Raw genomic sequence first — 21701 nt, 5'->3', positions numbered from 1 at the left:
ATTGATTGTATCACCAATTCAAAGCCACTTCAGAACTGGCTACGCCAAATTGGCATTGCTGCGCAGATCAGTTGTGATTTTAGACCCTTACATGGTTGCTTGAGGGTACTGAATCTCATTCTATGCAGTTATACCCCAAGTGATATGTTTAGGGCTGATCCATTGAAAGTGCCTGAGTAATGCAAGGCAATAATTATACTCTGGACTGCTCTAGAACTTCTCAGTGCTGCTACTATCGCAGTATGTTAGTCTGGACACTGGGCTATGCTTTTGAAAATGGTTCTAAGCCGAATTCTTCCAGAATTCAACATGCACTCAGAATATCATAATGGTTCAACACAACAAAGTTAAGGAGGACCAGCAGTTGATACTAATGAGCAGCAGTTACTCAAAGCCTGTAGGTGTAGCTCATGTTTTGAAAACTTTATGAAGCTAAATAGACATTTAATAGTCAATAAGTATGCAGGTGCTTGCAGGTGGATGATATTTTCCTTTGAGAGCTTTTAACATAGAAGAGGTTTCTTGTGCATAGGCCTATTGGCAGATTGTACTGGTGCAAGTGGGCAAATAATAGTTTTTGGAAAAACCATTTGGTGCAGGTATTTTTAGGATGATTTCTATGATGTTAATATGGTTTTCATTAACATTGAATTAATAGTGTAAACATGTATATTGTCCTGTCTTAATTGGTCCACAACTTATTCTGTTTATTGTGGTGAAATTTGGGACACCTGTGAGGTATTGTGGTCGTCCCACCACCACCTGAAAGAAACACTGGCTTTCAAAAAGAAGAAAAATACAGCAGGGTATATGTATATTCTGTGTTGTGCGTTGGAATATTCTTATGAAATAAAACTAGCACTATTTGTATAACATGCAACATGTCTTACTGGTAAAATGGAATGTTGATATTGATCTCTTCTGTTCTTTGTTATATCACAAAGAAAAGTACATGTTAAGTGTTGTAAGCCAGCATTGATACTGATTCACCACTGGATGTGCTTTTTGTTGAGAACCACTCCGGGATTTGAACGCAATATGGTGGAGGTATATAAGAATGTATAGTCAGAGACAGAGCTGTTACGATGGGCACTTGAGGACCAATGTTTTCTGAAGATAATGGGATTGAAAGGGATTTACAGTGTTATCATGTTTTAGTAAGTCATACAATGTTGTCTTTGCTTTCCTTTTCTTGTTTTTTAATGGCTGTCACGTGCTTTTGTTGAAATCTAATATGACTTCATCCAAATTATGTGTCTGCTGTGTTACATTTAGATTGGCTTCATTTGGTGGAATGAAAAAACCGTCTTTAAAAGCAAAAATAAAAATAAATCATTTCATAAATACCTCAGTAAACACAGTTGTTTATTTGCATGCAGCCAGTGTCTTCAAACTCAGTTGCAACCATTACCCAGTACAGCAAAAAAGCTCCATGTCAAAGGACAGAATCACACATATTACAGAATTCAAAACATCTTAAAAGCTAAAATGTACATCCTTTACATCCTTTGCACAGGTTTTTTTTGTTGGTTCAAATTAGAAATACTGTTCTCAGACCATTTAAAATTGATTTATTTCCCAGTCAGGACTGCCATTAAGTTATTCATTTTCTGGAAAACAAAAAACAAAAAAAAAACATTGTATTTCTTCTAACAAAAGCATGTATCTTAAAAGGTAACTTTACAAGAGAAGGTAGAAACTTTAATGTATGTTAATGAGATTTTTTTCCAAGTAATACTGGATCATTTCTATTGGTTTGTTCATAATAAAATGTTCACACAGTGTTAAGGGCAGCTGGTGTGCTCAACGCATGTAGAAAAATAAAAATGGCAAAAAATGGAGATACATTGTTTTGACATGACAACGACTATATGTAAAATCCCACAGAAGCTTCAACAATCGAATGTCATTTTTTAGTGTTCAGAGCATCCACTCTGTTCCCCTATTGCAGCTTTGGTTCTTTTCATGACACTTGCTTTCAGTGTTTCAATGCAATCTGCAGGGACAACTTTCCACATCGCTTGCTTCTCACAGAGCACACAAAAACTAACACATGTAATAATGTTAAGGTCCACCATGCTTGACTGATGGTTGTAAATATGGTTCAAAGAAGCATTTATTGCTTCTGCTCACTTTTCTAAGTAAAGGCTTTTTTCACAGCCATACATCTTTCCAGACCTATAAAACTGAGTTGTCTTCTTGCAGTGGGAGGATGGACAGAAACACCAGTGGATTTTTTCAGATCTGAAGTGGAGCTTGATTTTCTCTCTCAAAGATGAAAGCTTTAAGTTCTGCTCATCTAATGGTGACAGTGTTGGTGGTCTACCGGGTCTTGCACAGTTGTAAGGAATTTTGGAGAATTCTGTTTTCTTTTCACTCATTTCCTCTTCCTTATAGAAGTGCATTATCTTATATATAATCTTCTCCAGAAGATTTCATTTTAGATGTACATGAACAGAAAGTCTGCAAGGCAGCTGAGGTGTGTTTGGGTAGTTGCTTGTGTGAATGTTAATGTCTCTTTGAGGGGTAACAATGTCAATGGCACTTTTGGGAACAGCTTTTGCTGGGAAGACTCTAACTCACTGGCTTTAAGATTGAAAGAACAGAAGAGTCAAAGTGCTAGTAGGGTACACAAAAGTAAAGAGTGGATAAATTGAATATGGAGAGATTTAATAATACACTTAGTGTTAGAGGCTTTAATGTGATTTATTATTAAATATATGTTGCCTGCTTTTTCTAAACACAGTCTAAACTGTGTACCTAAAGGCCGCTTTGTCTGGAAATTGAATGAAAGAAAGGGGTGTCACTGACTTTTGTATAGCAGTGTAAACACTATTATCTAACCATCTTATGTACGATCATATGTAAATAAAAATCACGTCAAAATGTACCACTGAAATGTGTGATTACTTTATCAAGATCAAACTTGCTCTGTCAGCGTATATTTGCTTTTCAATAAAGTCTGTCCTTTCCCCGCTGTAGTATTTTGCCAGTGAATTGCACTGTCAGCTGGGTTGTTCTAGTTCAGTGCTGATGGCAGTGTTTGTCTGGCAGGCTCTCAGACGTTAATGTGTTAGGCATACTGACACATTCCTGGGCTGCAGAATCCTGGGAAAGCTGCTGAAAGTCCTGGCAGGGAAGAGGCTTTTGTGAGACTGCATCCCCAGTAGGCATTTGGTGTGTCAGTACACAATGTTTTCCTTCTCCTTTAAAATGAATACTTCGGAGAGATGGGGTTTTGTGACATAAACTAAGCATGGACTGTTCAACCTCAACAGATGAAGTATTAACATTTGTTCTTGTGCATATCATTTTCTATATCATTTGTTTTCTTTTGTTTTCTCAGTACTGATTCTTTTGGCACCAATGAAGTTATGTCATCTTTCGATAGTTGAGGTGTGCCTGTACTAGAAACTGGATTTCTCTATGGGAAATATGTATGGGATTTTCAGAAATTTTCCCATTTCCTATGTTTCTTTTTCCCTTTGAAAGTCACTGGATCCTCTGAATTATGAGGTTGTCAAGGAGAGAAAACATTAATTTTGCTACACTTGAGCTAACACTGCTGTGCACTGAATTTCCTGCTGGGAAAAGCATAGATCATCATGAATTCTATGCTGGTCTAAGCTGGTTTGTGCTGGTTTATGCTGGTCTAGTGCTGGTCTGATGTTGGTTTAGCTGGTCACCCAGCATGGTCATGCTGGTTGACCAGCATACCAGCATCCAAAACATAGCATATGCTGGTTTTGCTGGCAACCAACATAACAACTTATATTGCTGCATAACTGCCATGTTGATATTAATGGACAACCAAGTACATAAAATACCCCAAACAAAACAACAACCATTCTCAAGTGTACTAGTTAAGCTGCTTTGGTAGTAGTAGAGTACATTAGGAGTACTTAGTGCTATTATATAACTTAATCCCTTAAATGGTCAGGGCCTGTTGGGGAGTAAAAGTTTTATTGCACACTTCTATAACCTAATAATAGCTTAGGCAGTTTGCACTGAAGTCCCTGTAGGTACTGAATAATAAGCCATAGTATATAATAAACCTGGGTTTTTATGAGTAGTAGTGCTGAAGTTTAATAGTAGGTTTGCTTTGATTCAGTGTCATTTCAGCGCACAAGAGTGGTAGCCAGCTATTAGCATGGATGTTGCGATGCTCATGTTGTGACTCCTTAACAACCTTGTAATTCAGAAGATCTGGTGATGTTTAGTGGAAAAAGGTATGAAAGACAATGTTTCAGGTTAGGAACCTATTTTATGTACCATGGAGTTCATTTTTGCCATAGAGAAATCTGGTCTGGAGTTGCTATGACAACATCTACAATATGACTTCAGAGATCTATTAGCACATCTGTATTGTCATATGTTAATGAGACGTAACTGTTCTTATTCAGGAACTAAGGTTTAATAGAAACAACATCAGTCCCTTCTAATAAAATATCGAGTCATAAAGGCCTATAAAAGATTTTTAGTTGGAACTCATGGTGTAGCATCAAATTTTGCATGCAGAAATTATTCATTCATAAATTTCTAGAAATGTAGAAATTTAGCCACATAAATTATAGAAATATTTTTTACATTTTAATTTCAATGTAAAATTGTTATTTAATTTCAAAATGAAATTTTGTAACTGAAATAAATCTGACATAAAAAATACCTTCTCTGATTAATCAATCTCTTATGGAATTTACTGACAAGAAATGTTATCTTAATCTGTTATTCTAAGTATTGTATCTATACCCAGATGTACCCAGTATATTTTATCAACTAGCAGGCAGCCAGTAAGCACATAGCTAGACGCCTCGGCTGATGGAATATGCAAATGTACTGCCCTGTTGCAGCCCAGTCCCACAACAGAGGGGTGTAGAGGTGTGGTCAGAGCTCCAAAAGAAACACACACAAACTTCTCCACTGATACACAAACACACCCTTTCTGATGAGCACTGAAATAAAGAAGAACAGAACACAGGAGAGTGAGAAAGGGGGAGAAGAGAAGAGAAGAGAAGAGAAGGAGCATGGCTCCTGTCTGGCTTGGAAGACTCTGTCTGCTCCTGCTTTTGTGCATCACTGTGGTGAGTCATATTTGAAAATTGCAATCTCAGCAAAATTGAAACGTCTGAAATTAGAGACTGATTCAATAAATAATAATCAGGGCTGAAATACTGTTTCTTTATTATACACCTGCAGGGATGATATAAGGATTTGTAACTGAATCACAGGAACATAAAAACGGCCAGAATAGTTGTAGAAAATGAGCATAGAGAGCCTTTTAAAAAATACACCCAGCAAGAAACACTTTCTGAAGTCAATAGTTCAAAAAATGAACACATTCTTCTAAAATTCTACTTCTGTACACCTAGACAAGCTACTAAACAAGTGTAAAACTATAAATGAATTGTCGTTTTTTACTTTAAAAAATCACATTACATTCAGCTAAAATGTGACACTATAGAAGTCCAACTGTCTGTTTTCCTAAAAAAAATATTCCTTTTTTAGAAGAATTCTGAAGCATTATTAAGATTTATAAAAATGTATGTAAGATGTATTTAGAGCATCCAGTACTTTTCCATTTTCAGTTCTACTATTTCTTTAGAATGTGCTTTTCTGTCAAAAATGTCATGTACAAAAATGATTAAACCATGAAGGAGTCACTGCAGTTAAGTACATATTACATATTACATAAATAGTACATTAATGACACATAACTGTTCTTATTCAGGAAACAGTTGGAAGGACATGGAATTAGTTTCTTTAGAGAAAATATAGGGTCAAAAGATGGTTTAAAAATGAAACCAATCAGTTTAATAGTGAAATATTATTCTACATGTTCTAATTATACCCAGCTAATATTTTAGTTCAGTTGAGTTATTCTGTAAACTCAACATTTAAGATGCAATTTAGACCCAAATGAGGCCAAGTTGAAAACTGCTAACAAATATTGAAAGGGGAACAGTTTTGAAACTTCGCATGGTTGCAGGAATCAAATTAAACTTTTTGCTTGAATTTTTTGTTTCATGCAAATCCCTGCTGGACTGGGGCCAAAGTGAGCTGTCATGGACAAATACAACACATACATTCTTACGCCAAATGATGAAGAACATGTTAAATAATCAGGTCACTAAAACACCAGCTCCAGAAGTGACTGATCGAAGATTTGTTAGAGCTGGCACATATAGAAAAAAAGACAATAAAGGACACAATCTAATGAGATGTTCGGATCAAAAAGAATATTATGCACTGTAAGTGATCATTTAGAATAGAATAGAATTTGGACTTAGAATAATAAACTTCCATGTCCTTTTCTTAGTTCAATAACATTTATTCCTGTACATAAAAAAGATTCAGCACTTACATACTGAGCAATAAAGACATGCTGTAAATCACCCACAAAAACATTTTGGTTAAACAAACATTTTCCAGTTTTTGACATAATTTGAAAACATCTGTTGGCCTTTATATTGTGTGTAAATTTTATGGTGAATGGACCAAAAGAAATGACCCAAAACTACTTAGAAATAATTCCGGTTTCATTGACTTACATTGAAAGTAAAGTATGTTTTTTCCCTTCCCTGTAAAGTTACCATTTTGGAGGTACAAGGTTTTATTCCGACAGCAGCGATAAATAAATAAATAAACATACACCAGTTTCAGGATTTATTTTCTTCCTATTTAACTGCATTTTGTCTCTCCATGTGTAAACTGCTGTCATAGTAAATTATCACCATTATTCAACAGTTTTGGCATTTACCTCAGTCAGGAAATGAAGGATATCTCCCTGATCCTTCAGTCAGGAAATGAGGAATACCTTCTGTTCAACCCTACTACTACTGTTATGTAATACATCACAGAGTCCAGGACAAAACATTCTGTTTATACTAACAGACAGAAATATTTTGTAGCAATGCTATGAAGAAATTAATCAGGCATAACATTTTCTGTTTTTTGTGCACTGTGGAGGCAGCTGAGTCGAGACTTCAAAGAGTGCTGGTTAAATGGTCTCAGAAACTTAAAAACAACAATCAAGACTGATGAAACTTTTTTTCTTCAGATTCAAGCAAAGTTTCAACATTCGGACAATAGCTTAGATCTTCTGTAAAGCTATTCAGACATCAGCATTTCTCTTTTGGACTTTAAGATTAAAGCCACTACACTCTTTAAAAATGAGAGCTGCCCTTTTCATCATGACTAATAAACAAATACAAAAGTTTTGCTTAATTTAATTATTTAATTGAATTTACATTCAACTTCAGAATATTTTTTTCCCTTCTACCAAAAAGTTATGCATTCTGAAATACGAGATTTTGTTACAACACTGACAGTACGGCAATTACTGTGATATTTTCATTGTATTCATTATGCCCTGTAGCCAATATTAACTAGCATTAACTAACAGCCAACATACAGCCAGTCTGTAGGTGTAAATGTAAAGTTGTATGCAAACGTTGGGGCACAGCTGATCAAGTTTTGGTTTAGTTTTCTAAGTAAAAAAATAAATACACATGCTCTACAGAGAACTTCAATACAGCTTTTTTGATTCGTGCACACTTTCCATTTATTTGATGTTTAACATACTGGGAAAAAATAAAACATAAAATATAGCGTCTTTGCACAGGTTACGTTTTATGTTAGAAAATCAACAAAACGTCATTTGAATGGGGTGCCTAAACTTTTGCATATGACTGTATTATGTAAGTAAGTAAGTATCTAATGGCAAAATCACTAAACAAGCAGCCCTTCTGGAAATAAAAGGTGAAAAGGGCTGGTAGGGACAATATGTGGTAGGGGTAGAAGTAGGGATAGAAGTAGGGGTGGCACTGTCACCTCACAGCGAGAAGGGCCTGGGTTTGATTCCCGACCGGTGACCAGAGTCCTTTTTGTGTGGAGTGCATGTTCATTTCAGTGAGTGTGAGGTGTTAAAATGTACCCTTGTCCATGTATTCTTATCTTCTAGCTTTCACAAACTGCAGAACGATCCAAGAGAAAAAAGCGGGAGTGGATTCGTCCTGCTGCAAAACTCGTCGAGAATGTTGACTACACAAAAAATGAATTCATAGCCAAAGTAAGAAGTGCTTCTAATAAATCACAGCATGTCTTGTATGTTCATTTTCCATTAAACCACCAGGAACACAAGCCAAGAACTCAAGCCCTGTTTTCTAACATAGCTGAGTTGGGTGGTGTTAATCTTAAGGCTTGTTTGTGCCGCGGTTTGGCCTGGGAGGAAAAGCAGGGAAACTTATAAGTTTAATTAGACTGACAGGCTGTCAAGTGTGCACATGTCATCTGTGTGAACTGGAAAATTATCTCAAGATAAAGAGACAGATGTTTATGGTCTTACATTATTAAATTGTAGCATAGCCAGCTATAACTAGCATAGTCTATTTTGTTCAGTGAAATTAGGAAATTTGTAAAATTAAGGGAATCATTAACTGATTATTGAGAGCTACAAATCTGAAATCAGTCGCCTTTCTCACTTTGCAATTCACAGCTGTTCCTACTGTTACCAGCATGAGCCTATTTCCTATCCAGGGGTGGATTTAGTGATTCTTGGGCTCTAGGCAAAAGACAGGAAAGGAACCTCTGGAAGAACATTCTTTAATCAGTTGAGACACTGGGCTCACAAGTTGTGTGTCCATCTAAACTGCCTAGAACCCCCTGTCCATGATGTACAGTGCTGTGAAAAAGTAATTGCCCCTCACCCAGTTTCTTCTTCTTTGGCTAATTTGTCACATATAAATGTTTCAGATCATCCAACAAATGTTGATATAAGATAAGGTTGACACATGTAAGTACAAAATAAAGCCTTTTTTCAGTTGGAGATAAAGACTTATTCAAAACCTACATCACCCATGTGAAAAAGTATTTGCTCCCTAAACCTAATCATTGGATGTGCCACCCTTGACAGGAACAACTGCCATCAAACATTTGCGATAACTATCCATGAGTCTTTTATCGCTGTGGTGGGATTTTGGCCCAGAATTGTTTTAAATTATCTACATTTAAGGGGTTTTGAGCATGAACTGCCCACTTAAGGTCTTGCTACAGCATGTCAAAGTCAGGACTTTGACTGAGACACTCCAAAACCTTAATTATGTTACTTTTTGGCCATTCAGAGGTGGACTTGCTTGAGTGCTTCAAAACTGTTGCATACCCTAAGTGTATTTGTGCTTTAGGCACAAACTGATGGGTGGACAGCCTCCTTCAGGATTTTCTGATAGACAGCTGAATTTATGGTTCCATCAAATAAGCCTAGTTGTCTATGTACTGCAGAAGCAGGATGTTTGACTGTTGGTATGATGTTCTTATGGTGGAATGTATTAGCAGGGTTAGCTTTACACCAGATGTAACGGGACCTGTGTCTTTTAAAAAGTTCCACCTTTGACTCATCGGATCTATATTACCTCTCACTGTGGTTCACTGGAGTCCCAGACTGATTTCATCTGCTGTTTCATGTGTATGTGAATCTCTTTGGAGCGTTGCATCATGTGCTGCTTTTTGAGACCTTGTAGTGTGCTTTAAACTGCCAGACAGGTTCTATTTAAGGGACGTTTAGATTCAGTAGGTCTGTCAGCCTGGGTGTAGCCGGTGAAATTGAACCCAATAGTCAATTGAATTTGGTTAAGTGATTCATTTAGTAGTTATAAGGGCAATTACTTTTTCACATAGGGCCAAGTATAGCTGAACAGCATTTTTCCTTCAATAAATGAAATAATTTAGAAATTGCAGTTGCAATTTGATGATCTGAAACACTTGTGTCAAAAATATGCAAAAAACAGAAGAAACTGGCTAATACTTTTTCCCAGCACTGTAGATCACTGTTTTATTACCTTATTCTGTACATACTTGTGTCTTCACGTAACAACATGGAATAGTCCATTATAACCATGACTGGGAGGTGAAGCTGCATTGAAGGCTATAATCACAAATAACAGCTGTTTTTCAAATGTATTGTAGAATAGATTACTATTTTCATGGGACCCTTGGGTAATTGGAGCCCTATGCAGCTGCTTACCTTTACGAAGTGCAAAGACCGCCCCTGTTCTTATTAGACCATGTTCAATATAAAAAGTGACCAAATCATTTTTTTTAAAGTGCAAAGATCTCTAAACAAACATTGACACGACCTCATTTTCTCTGCGTTCCAGATATGGTCTGATAAGCACACAGAAGACCAGCCCCTGGAGTACAGCCTAACAGGACATGGTGCTGACAAGGAGCCGTATAACCTATTTCTTGTCAACCCCCAAAATGGCTGGCTCAGAATCACAGGCATACTGGACAGAGAGGAAAGATCAGAGTATAATGTGGGTTTCAAGAGTTGTACTAAAATACAAGCCGATTATGGGAACATTACATAATAGTAGCTGAAATGAAAGATACTTCTTATCTCTATTGTGTTATTAGTTGAAAGGACTGGCGAGATACAGAAATGCCAGTCTGGCAGAAGGAGAGGTTCATCTGAAAATAAAGGTCGTGGATCAGAACGACAATCCACCAAAGTTTACCTTCTCCAAAGGTTCTGTGGCAGAATGCAGTAAAATAGGTGCATAATATTGATTCCTACCTTAAGCCCTACTGCCAAACTGAGTTTAACCACTGTGATTTATGATTTTTGCTTTATATAAATGAGAAAAGGTGCCTGGAAAATGGTAAGAAAACAACTGATTACTAAAATATATGTTTGTACTACACTCTGGAAATTAAAGGTGCCACAAAGGGGTCTTTAGGAGTAGTGGCGATTCTAGGACTGTATAAAAGGGATGGCAATTGAGTGGCTAGGGCAACCTTAGGGCTTCTAAAGTAGAGTAATAAAAACACTGGAGGTCATTCAGTTTACCGATGACATATTTCAACTCCACAGTGGAAACTGAGATTTTAATCATTGTTCAACTACAAAGAGTGGAGCTTTTTTTAATACTACAATGAAGTTGTGCTTAAACGAAACACACTTTTATTTCTCTCTTCTGCACACAAAACAATCAATCATAGCCCTTTATGATTTATTTATTTATTTTGCAGGTGGGGTTTTGTCCCACAGATATATATCATGCTTTTTCATCACCATATCCAGTGCAGGCAGGTGGCTGCTATTGCTGATTAGAATTTAGCTGTAAAAACAAAACCTTGCTGCACTGAAGAACGTACACATAGATGTGTGGACAGCCAAACTGAATCAGCCAAAATCCTGATAGCGGCCAGCTTTGTGTTCCACGGATATTCCAGAGCCCACACAGACACAGAGCATCTGAGACTGAGTCTAGGGCCACTCCAACCAGCCGTTTGGCTTCTCCACTGTTTAAACAACCCCATAGAAGAACCACTGTTGGCTCCCTAATGAATCATGAAAAACAGATTTCTGAGTGTGAAAAACATCAAATGGTTTAAAGAACCATGACATAATGTACATATTCTATACCTATTTAAGGGTCCTTCTTAGAACCTTTACATTACGCTCTTTAAAAAACGTATTCTTCACACTCACTCCTTTCAATCACAAAAAATTATTCTTTCTAAAACCATCCTTTGAATGGCAACCTTTTTGGCACCTTTATTTTTAAGTGTGCATCTTCAAATCAGTAGGTTGGGCTTTCTTTAAATGTGTGGCCACACTGACCCCTATTGGATATCTGAGTACGTTCTTTAATGCTTCTCCAACAAAACTGCAGAAACCCGTGTCATGAGGATAAGAGCTGAGGATGCTGATGAGCAGGGAACCATCAATGCAAAGATTGCATACAGTATAGTGAAGCAAATCCCAGAGGGAGCTGGTCCCATGTTCTCCATTGACAGAGACACTGGAGATATCTATGTGAAAGAGCACACCCTGGACAGAGAGGTAAATAGTATAAAATATTCATAAAAAAGTGAAGTGTGGTGCATTACTGTATGAAGAAACTTCCCAGTAATCACACCTCAGATACATAAACATCTGTCATATTTTTATTATTTATTAGAATATTATAAGATGTGTCTGCTTTCTCAAAATGGAGGTCTGCAAAATAGAAGGTGACAACCAAAGGTGACAACATAGCTGCAATAAATTTCAAACTGTCAAAGTGATCTGTAACATTTGCTCATTCTCACAGACACTTGACTCCTACACTTTAATAGTGCAGGGTGTGGATATGGACGGCGCTCCAAACGGCAACACAGGAACTGGTACAGTAGAGATTAAGGTTTTGGACATCAATGACAATGTTCCCACTCTTGAAAAAGATGAGGTAACAAAATAGCTCAAATTCATGCCACATTAATGCTGCTAACACATGAGAAAGAGATTTCATTCTTCCTGTCTTTCCTGTATCAGCACACAGGCAGGGTTGATGAAGATGTAGCTGATGCGGTTGTGATGAGAATCAAAGCTCTGGATAAAGACCAGGAGTACACTGATAACTGGCTGGTCCACTTTACAATCATCGAGGGTAATGAAGATGAACTCTTCACTATAGAGACAGATCCTAAGACCAATGAAGGGATTCTAAAGCTGGTCAAGGTAAACATCCTCAGTTTTACTAAGGAAATGGTTCACAACTCTTATTAATGGTTCTAGTGTCCATTATTTCAGGATTGTTCCAGTCATGCTTTTTTGTATCTTTTGCTCCTCCAACACGGCCGTCCTGCATGAAGCTGGTGGATTATGAAAAGGTCAAAGAGGTGAATCTGGGCCTGGCCATTTCAAATGTAGCACCTCTCATTAATGCAGCAGATTCAGACGGAAATTTGGGAGGCACTGGAGCTGGAACAGGACTAGCAGGGGGAGGGAGAGGAGGAGGAGCAGAGGGAGGGGCCGGGGCAAGTGCAGGAGTAACATCTGGTGTTATAATAGGTCTTAAACCTGAGTCAAGACCAGGTCTCAAACCAGACAAAAAGCCATCAGCTATAGAAGGGAAAAGGTACCCAGTTAAAATAATTGTAAACAACTTATCCGATGGCCTAGCCTTTTCACCATCTAAGAAGGAGTTTCCTGTGTCAGAGGACCCAAAGAAAATTCAAGTTCCTAAAATTATTGGTTCTTTTCCTGCCGTGGATGGTGATACTGGAAAAAGTGCTGAAAATGTCAGGTGAGTTCTGTTCCAATCTGCTCACTAAGTATTATACAAATAAAATAGATGGAGATTTTCTTCTTTGTTTTATTAGTATCGTATATTACCACGCAAATGTAGGTATGCAAAAGGCTATGATCCAGACAACTGGCTATCCATAAACGAGGAGACATCAGAAATTAAACTTGTGAAGATTCCAGATCGAGAGTCAAAGTTTCTGGTCAATGGAACCTACTTTGCCAAGATAATCTGCATGACGCAAGGCAAGCATGACAATCTCTTGCAATACCAAGAATATTTTTTCTTTCAGAAAACTAAAAACTAAAAACACACAAGAGAATGTTTAATTCATAGCTGGTGAAAATAGATATTTGTTGGACTATATTTTGAAATATACCTAATTCTGAAGTACAAACTTCTCTCTTTATTTAGATGTGCCTCCCAGGACAGTCACTGGAACAATAGCTTTAAAGGTGGAAGACTCAAATGACCACTGTCCCAGACTGACCAGCAACTACGCGAGCATCTGCTCTGATACTAAAATCATAAACGTGACTGCACTTGACCAGGACATCTATCCAAATGCAGAGCCATATAAATTTGTGCTGGTAGAGGAGGAGACTCATGGAGAGTGGGAAATGGTTCCTGTAAATGGTAACAAAAACAGCAGACAATCATACTTAATTCCATAATATTAACACTATGTCCAAATATACAGACACCCCTTCTAATTAGTGAATTCAGCTACTTTAAGGTGCACACATTCCTGACCCAAATGTTACATACAGCTTAAATAGTCTTCAAAGAAAAGTACTACTGATAGAATGAGATGCTCTCAAACAGCCATGCATGAGCCTAAGGTCACCATGTCCAATGACAAGAGTTAGAGGGCTATAAGGTTCCCCAGCCTTGGGCTGTAGAGCAGTGGAACTGCATTCTCTGCAGGGATCCAATACCTTGGAGATGAGTTGGAGGGTGTTTGTAATCCAGAACTTATCATCCAACATCAGTAGCTGACCTCCCTAATGCTCTTGTGGCTGAATACAGTCCCATCTTCACAGCAATGATCCAATATTTAGTTTAAAGCCTTCCCTGAAAAGTAGAGGCTGTTACTGCAGCAAAGGGAGGACAAACTCCTTATTAATACTTTAATTTCAGAAGACATGTTAGATGAACAGGTGTCTACAAACTTTTGGACTAGTGTATGTTTCTATATTGAGAATTATAAACAGCAAACTGCATTACTCAGATATGGACACAAATACAATAATGTTATGTTTATGCACATTCATTTATGTTTCTATTCACTCATTCAAAGGAACAACAGTGAGCTTTCATGCCAAGGACTTGCTGTGGCCAGGCTTTTATGAGCTGACTGTGGAGATCTTTGACATGCAGGGATTGGGCTGTGAGGACAAGCAGAAGCTTCAAGTGGAGGTGTGCACCTGTGAGGAAGGTGACACCTGTGTTGTGGCACTCAGGTCTTCCCAACAGCATGCGTCCTCAGTCAAAGTGGGTGTTCCAGCCATCGGACTGCTCATGGCCGGCCTGGCACTGCTTATATGTGAGTTAGAAATAGACATATACATATAATCAGTTCCCAACAGGCCCCTACATAAATATAGTTTTCAGATTCTATTCCCAAACAGATACCATGTTCTGTCTCTTTGTTGTGTTTTCAGTGGTTCCCATGCTTCTGTTGGTCTGCCAGTGTGGGGTGGTGAGCGAATTCACAGAGCTGCCGTTTGATGCTAAAGAACAACTTATCTCATACCACACTGAAGGAAAGGGGGAGGACAAGGTGTAGTATAGCTTCTGTAATTTAAAATTAATTCCTTTAAAGAAAGGTGCCACAATGGATTCCATAAGAACCACTTGTATTTCCTGACTCTGGACCTGGAGCCCTATAGCCCTGCACATTTTAACCCACCCACTTCAACTGAGGAAGGGTCAGTTAATAAGCTGATAATGTTGGATATGGTGTGTTAGAAGCAGGAGAAACAAAAAAACGTGTAGTGCAGTCGGCTTCCAGGACCAGGGTTGGGACAACAGCCTAAAGCAACAAAAAAGAGAGATAAAAATATATACTGATTTAAAAGTTCTTCCTAGAATTTTTACATAATGTGGAGGTTTTACTCAGATATTTCAGTTACAAAAATGGTTCTCTAAAAAAGCATCCCTTGAAAGGTACTTTAGGGTTCAAAAGTGGTTCTTCTACAGCAGGGGTGCTCAATCCTGGTCCTGGAGATCTACCACCTTGATCTATCACACCTGGCTCTAACACTCATGCACTCTGAAGGGCTTCCCTTTCTATATAAAGTGTGATTATGTGTGGAACTAAGCTCTGCAGAGTGGTAGATGTCCAGGACCAGGAGTGAGCACCAATGTTCAATAGCATTGTGCGAATTACTACATATGTATACACCTAAAAATACACGTATATCATATATATGCATTAAGTATATCCAACATTGTTATCAAAAAGCATTCTCATTGACTTTCCATGATATATCTGGGATAAGTTACCTTAGAATGCTGATAAGTCTCTCTTTTCCTACAAACCAATTTTTCAAATGTATACTATTTTAACATGAATGGAAGGCCAATTGGCCTAATGTTGGGTAGCTTCCCTAGAATTTTTTCTACAGTATTCAAAGATCACTTGTTACAGAGTCATTAATAGATTTCATAGTTTGCAAAACATTGGCACATCTTGCTTTTGTCATCCTTATTTTGTAGGAGGTGCCTCTTCTCAGTGCTCCAGACCAGCAATCTATGGCAGTGGGTGGTAATGCTGGCAGCAAAGTCCCCATGATGGCACCTACTCAGGCTCACGAATGGGTCATGGAGATTGACCGCATGCTTGCATACCAAAACAACACTTTTTCAGCTGAGCATCATGGAAGCAACCTCTATTCTTCATCATTCAGGCGTGTAAGGCATGATCTCTATGGAGGGATAGCACTGCCAGACAATTTTCTACATGAATACTTCACTCAGGTAGAGAATAAAGGAGAGCACTATATGTTTTTTAATACTTTTATTTAAATAATTATAAAGATGATATACCCTATTTTTGCAGAAAGCAAGGCATGCAGCTGAGAACCCTCCTCTCACTGACAGTCTGCTAGCGTACAGCTGTGAAGATCAAGATTCTCCTGTAGGCTCTTTGGGCTGCTGCAGTCTCCTTGAGTCAGGAAGCGACATGACATTTCTCAGTGATTTAGGACCAAAGTTTATGACTTTAGCAGAGATTTGCAGTCCCTCAAAACCTAGTCCACCACCAACAAAGGTTGAACAAATTGTCAAGCCAAAAGATACCACCATCAAAAGTGAGTGTTCTCTCACCACCAGTACAGCTCCATTTTCTGAACCTGTGCCACCTTTACCAGAGCAAAGCAAAGTTGATTCCAAAGATCTCAATAACTCAGACACTCTTTCCACCATGATTACTAGTCCGAAACAGCTTGTGCAGCAGCAGCCTATGTACTATTTGGTAGAACATCAGGTACCAAGAACTGTGATTATTGCCGAGAGACCTACGCAGGGTACATACTTAATAAATGGGTCAGGAGGGGCCAGGGGGTTAATCCTCCAAGACAGTAATAAAGCACAGGCCTCACTGCAGCAAGGATTATACCTGATTAGCGAAACTTCTATGCTACAGGAACATTCAATAGACAGCACCTCAAATCCCTCCAGCCCCAGAAGCCCAACTTCTCCAACCATCTGGGTTCAGGGAAGCCAAAGCTGTTTCCCACACCATGATTCAGTCTCTCAAAGAACTCTCCCTGAGACTCAGAGGGTGATACTACTACAGAGTGAGGGTAATGTAATACCTGCTGTACTTTCACAGACATGTGCACAAACGGAGACTCGAGGCATAGGTTCAGACCATCCTGTAGAAGCAGGGTATGTAATGCTTGTTCAAGATCAAAATACCTTGGGCCCTCGAAGGTCAACACAAGCTCAGGCAGAGTTACAGTCTCCAGACAGCTCTTTGAAGTTTAGTCCAGTTTTTGCACAGGACAGAGTTCCTGAGAATGTGTTCATGCACCAGCAAGGTACTTTGAGTTTTAACCAGCCAGAAGAAGCACAGGCACAACTGAACACAAAAGAAGATATGCCACAGTTTAGACTTGACCCCCTACTTACCAAAGGGCAAGGAAACACGGAGGAGTTCTCAAAGCAGATTAATACAGACTACACTGCTGATGTGACACAAATTCCCACTTCCACTCATTTTATTCCCCTCAACCTTCCACTAGTCAGATCCACTACTGCAGATGTGCTAGCAAAAGCCAATGCTATAAGAAAAGAGCTTGAGGAAACTATGCTTACTGAGGGCTTCATGACATGTATATCACCTAACAGACAAGAAAAGAAGTCAGCAGATGACATAAGTTCAGTAAATGACGATTTCAGTGCCATAGAAACAGCAGATCTTGCAACAAAGTGTCAAAAAGAGAAAAAGGAAGACCATGACTCTGAAAGTCAGGGTAGTGAAGTTGAAGAGACTAACCTAACAGTAAGGGATACTTCAGTATCACAAGTGGGCGCCGGTCAGAATGGAACTGCAAAGGCCACAATAGCTAGTAAAACAGAACAAGCTGACCTCAATGATTCAGAAGAAGTTGGTGTGACAACGATAGAGATGATCTCAGCAGCAACTCAAGAAATCATTTGTGAACAAAGTCTTCTTCATCGACTTGAGGAAGAAACTGAATATGTTGCTTCTCAGTTGAAGAGAGAAGACTCACCTGTGACAGAGCAAGTAGAAACTCCAGCAGTAGAACTGAATGATGAAATAGACCAAGAACTTGCAGATGCTTCAAATGTTACTCTTGAGACACCACAAGACATTTCAGGGGTGATTTTGGAGGTAGATACAGAGGCAGGGGTAGTCACTGACTTCCAGGTGACTTTACTTACTGAGGAGGAAGAGCTAAAGCCAGAGCAACAAAACATTGAGGAAGTAAAGGAAAATGAAGATGGTCCTAAGGTTAGTGTCAATGCTAGCCACTTAGGACGAGTCAGTGCAATGGTGGAAGACAGTAACTCAGCAGTCACCCAGGAAGCTATTTCTGAACAAAGCCTCCTTACTCTTGAAGTGAAGTTGGCTGGTTCTGACTTAGAGAGGGAAGATGCAGAAAGTGAACTTCAGTTAAGCATGCAAATGACAGAGGACACATCTGTGATGGAGGAATTAGAAACTCCAGCAGTGGACCTGAATGATGAATCAATCCAAGAAGGTGTAGAGGTTGAGGTAACACAAGACAATTCAGGGGTGATTTTGGAAGTAGATACAGAGGTGGAGGTAGTCGCTGACTTCCAGGTGACTTTGCTTACTGAGGAGGAAGAGCTAAAGCTAGAGCAACAAAACCTAGATGAAGTAAAGGTGATTGAGGTACCACAAAATATTTCAGGGGTGAATTTGGAGGAAGACACAGAGATGCGGGCAATCACTGACTTTGGGCCTGAGCCCCAAAACACAGAGGAAGTAAAAGAAAATGAGCATTGTCCTAAGCAGACAGGAACTAAGATAAAAAGTGAGGATGTTGGGGATCAACTTCAGTCAAGCATACGAAAAACAAAGGACACCCCTGTGATGGAACAAATAGATATTACAGAAGAAGGAATGAAAGATGAATCAGGCCCAGACCTTGTAGAGACTGAATCAGACCAGCGAGACCCTACTAATTTACAACAGTCAGCCCTATCTGACCCTGAGAGCGACAAGGAGGCAGATTTAGAGGAGGTGATGAGTAATGTATCAGAATGTCACATACCAACAGATCTAGAGCAGGTGCTTGGTATGAGACAGTACATTGAGACACTTGAGGTAAAAGATTTTCAGGTGCAGGTTTCTACAGGCCAAATGACACCTCAAGCAACAAGGCAAGAACAATTTGAGGATAATGAACTAACATATCAAATTCAGGATTCTGAGGAAGGCAAAGATCTTTTAGGACAAGAGAAACATAACAAAGTACAAGATATAAATACTTCTGCTGCACAAGCTGATGCAAAGATGACAGCAAATACTGTGAAAGCAATGAAATCTATGGGAGCAGGGTACCATATGAAAATAAAAGGTAGCCCTGAAACTGAAAAGTCAGGAGACGATGAAGTAAGTTCTGAACCAGCCAGCGCAGATTATGTGTCTTTGAGTGTTCAATCTGTATCGGAGGTCGCAGAAGAAATAAAAGTGTGTCGACATTTAAGTGGAGATCTCAAGGAGAGCATAGACCCATCACAAAGTGCTTTTACAAATTTAAAATTAGTGCAGGATGGACTTGAACTTGAAAATGAGGTCCAACAGATTTCACCTGAAGTTGAGACAGTAATGGGTGAAGCACACAAGGACTGCACTTTGCAATCACTGTCAGAGGAAGGTAAACTAGTATCTGAGGTAGCCGCATCAGAGATTTCAGAAAGTTTAGCACAAGCTGAAAAGGCAGGTGATGTGTTATCTGAGGTTACGGAGCAGGTCTTAGCAACTGCCAGCAGCACATCAGAATCAAGAACAACAGGTTTGCAGGCAAAATCAGAACAGGAAACTACTGTGATCCCTAAAAACAAACACAGGAACAGCAAAAAGTCATCAAAAAAAAGTCCCAAAAGTCCTGTGGGAAAATGTAAACCACAATGAGATTTCTATGAAAATAAAATCTCATATAGAGTTCCACTTAAAAATGATTTGAGGTAAGTAATTTGTTAGTTATGGGTTTTTACTGCTTAATGACTCACTGACTGCACTTGAGAAATTTTGTTGCTGGATCATATTCTCTGACTACTTTAATTTCAATGAGCATTCTTTGTGAACTTTTTTTCAACTTCTGAATATTATATATACATTTACATGACTTTTTAAAAATACATGAATGTTATCAAAGCATGTGAAGGCTTACTCTGTAAATCTTTGTTCACCCACCTCCATGGGTGTTGTAATTCTCTGTTTGATTTTGAATAAAGCAATTAGGAAGTTTGGCATTCTTAACTTCCTACAGCATATTTCAGATCTCCTTTAATAATATTTAATATAAAGTTCATCGTCTCCACACAAACTTTGCACTTTTTTGTATATCTTCAAAAAATCTCCAAGTAGTCTGTAATGTTTCTTTTGATCTTGGGAGCCTATTTTTTTGTTTGGTGGTGCTACTTCCACCCTTTTCAGGTTTTGCTGAGATGCCCTCAGGCTTCCACGAAACTGCTTCAAATGTACTTCAAACATGTACGTTCAGTGAGGTACAACCTGCCGTATCAGCATTTGCTTTAGAAAGGTAACACAGCTTAGTGAACGTTTGAAGATTCCTCCACTGCCACAGGGACAAACAGAACCGTTCTTGTCAGTCATCTTAACCTGTGAAATATTATCTCACTGGTTCTTGCTTACTTTAAGCTCTCCACACCTCACCTACTGTGTAGACAGCAGGGCATGCAGAGGTCTGTAAGAATGGTTTATTTTAGATGATTTGATTTGTAAATGGCGGCACGGTGGCATGGTAGTTAGCGCTGTCACCTCACAGCAAGGAGGGTCTGGGTTCGATTCCCCGGCTGGGTGACCGGGGTCCTCTCTGTGTGGAGTTTGCATGTTCTCCCCGTGTCTGTGTGGGTTTCCTCCGGGTTCTCCGGTTTCCACCCATAGTCCAAAGATATGCAGTCAGGCCAATTGGACATGCTAAATTGCCCCTAGGTGTGAGTGAATGTCTGTGTCTGTCTGTCTGCCCTGCGATGGACTGGCGACCTGTCCAGGGTGTATCCTGCCTTCCGCCCGAAGACTGCTGGGATAGGCTCCAGCACCCCCCCCCGTGACCCTGATAGAGAAGCGGCTTAGAAAATGGATGGATGGATGATTTGTAAATGTGCCCAAAAATCTGGCTTAAAGATTTGAAATTAAAAACCCCATCAGGTTCAGACCTCTCAGTGTTGGGTTCTGACAGAGAGAGATGAGGAGGTATTTTATATATATATAATGAGAAATTATTTTGACAAATTAAGTCAACAATTAAAAAAAAGGATTTATTTTGAGTTAATAAGTCAATATTTTGAGAATTTTATATTTTATATAAAATATTTGTTATATTTTATATATTTTTATATTAAATATTTTCAGATATTCAATATTTTGAGAAAACAAGTCACCTTTTTGATGTAAAAAGTCAATATAAGGCAACATTACAAGAAAATCTAATTCAGAATACAGTAAGTCAGTCAATACTTTGACATACTGCTGCAAGGAACAAAGAAGGAGGAGTATTTTTCTCTCTTCCTTGCAGGATGAACTCCCATACCAAAACTACGCTCACTAGTATATCACTGTCATCAGAAGAAAACCTCTCCATTTTTGACATTTTTCTGTTTTTGACAAAATAGAAACCTTTCCCTTTAAATTGAATGCAAATTTCATGACGAATGGACTAAAATAAATGACTTGGAAAAAACTCTGCTTCAACTGATTTACATTAAAAGTAAAGTAGGTTTTTCCTTTTCCTGTAAAGTTATCATTTTAGAAATACAAGGTGTTCTTCTGACAACAACGATATGTATAAAAGTTATATATATTTTTTCATTTTAATGTCAGAATATAAAATAATGTAAGAAAGCCTAACAATAAAAGCTATTTCCAAAGGTTTCAGAGAAATCAATCAC

General features: G+C 38.6%; 1 protein-coding gene across 2 annotated transcripts; it reads left to right on the top strand.

The window, feature by feature from the left end:
• The first annotated feature begins 4968 nt into the window (after window positions 1–4968).
• LOC108416204 lies at window positions 4969–20063 on the top strand. 2 transcript variants are annotated; one of them, XM_017689237.1, is made up of 14 exons: window positions 4969–5081; window positions 7961–8068; window positions 10152–10310; window positions 10411–10549; window positions 11673–11842; window positions 12093–12227; window positions 12314–12499; window positions 12634–13067; window positions 13170–13312; window positions 13482–13703; window positions 14368–14613; window positions 14732–14850; window positions 15789–16049; window positions 16132–20063. In XM_017689237.1, the coding sequence occupies exons 1-14, from the start codon at window positions 5025–5027 to the stop codon at window positions 19699–19701; spliced, it is 5949 nt and encodes a 1982-aa protein (XP_017544726.1). In that variant the 5' UTR covers window positions 4969–5024; the 3' UTR covers window positions 19702–20063. The 2 variants fall into 2 exon arrangements, with proteins under 2 accessions (XP_017544726.1, XP_017544729.1); XM_017689240.1 differs by lacking the exons at window positions 4969–5081; window positions 7961–8068; window positions 10411–10549 and having other exon boundaries at window positions 10242–10310.
• The last annotated feature ends 1638 nt before the right edge of the window (window positions 20064–21701 follow it).

The sequence above is a fragment of the Pygocentrus nattereri genome, chromosome 4 (assembly GCF_015220715.1).
Source record: "Pygocentrus nattereri isolate fPygNat1 chromosome 4, fPygNat1.pri, whole genome shotgun sequence".
Classification (NCBI taxonomy): Eukaryota; Metazoa; Chordata; class Actinopteri; order Characiformes; family Serrasalmidae; genus Pygocentrus; species Pygocentrus nattereri.
Note: the sequence above shows the minus strand (reverse complement) of the source record. Positions and strands in the feature narration are given on the sequence as shown.

Coding starts and splice junctions, on each gene's coding strand:
- LOC108416204 (XM_017689237.1), top strand. CDS start 5,025: ATGGCTCCTGTCTGGCTTGGAAGACTCTGTCTGCTCCTGCTTTTGTGC. Junction 8,069..10,151: donor AAAATGAATTCATAGCCAAA/GTAAGAAGTGCT, acceptor TCTGCGTTCCAG/ATATGGTCTGATAAGCACAC. Junction 14,614..14,731: donor CGGCCTGGCACTGCTTATAT/GTGAGTTAGAAA, acceptor TTGTGTTTTCAG/TGGTTCCCATGCTTCTGTTG.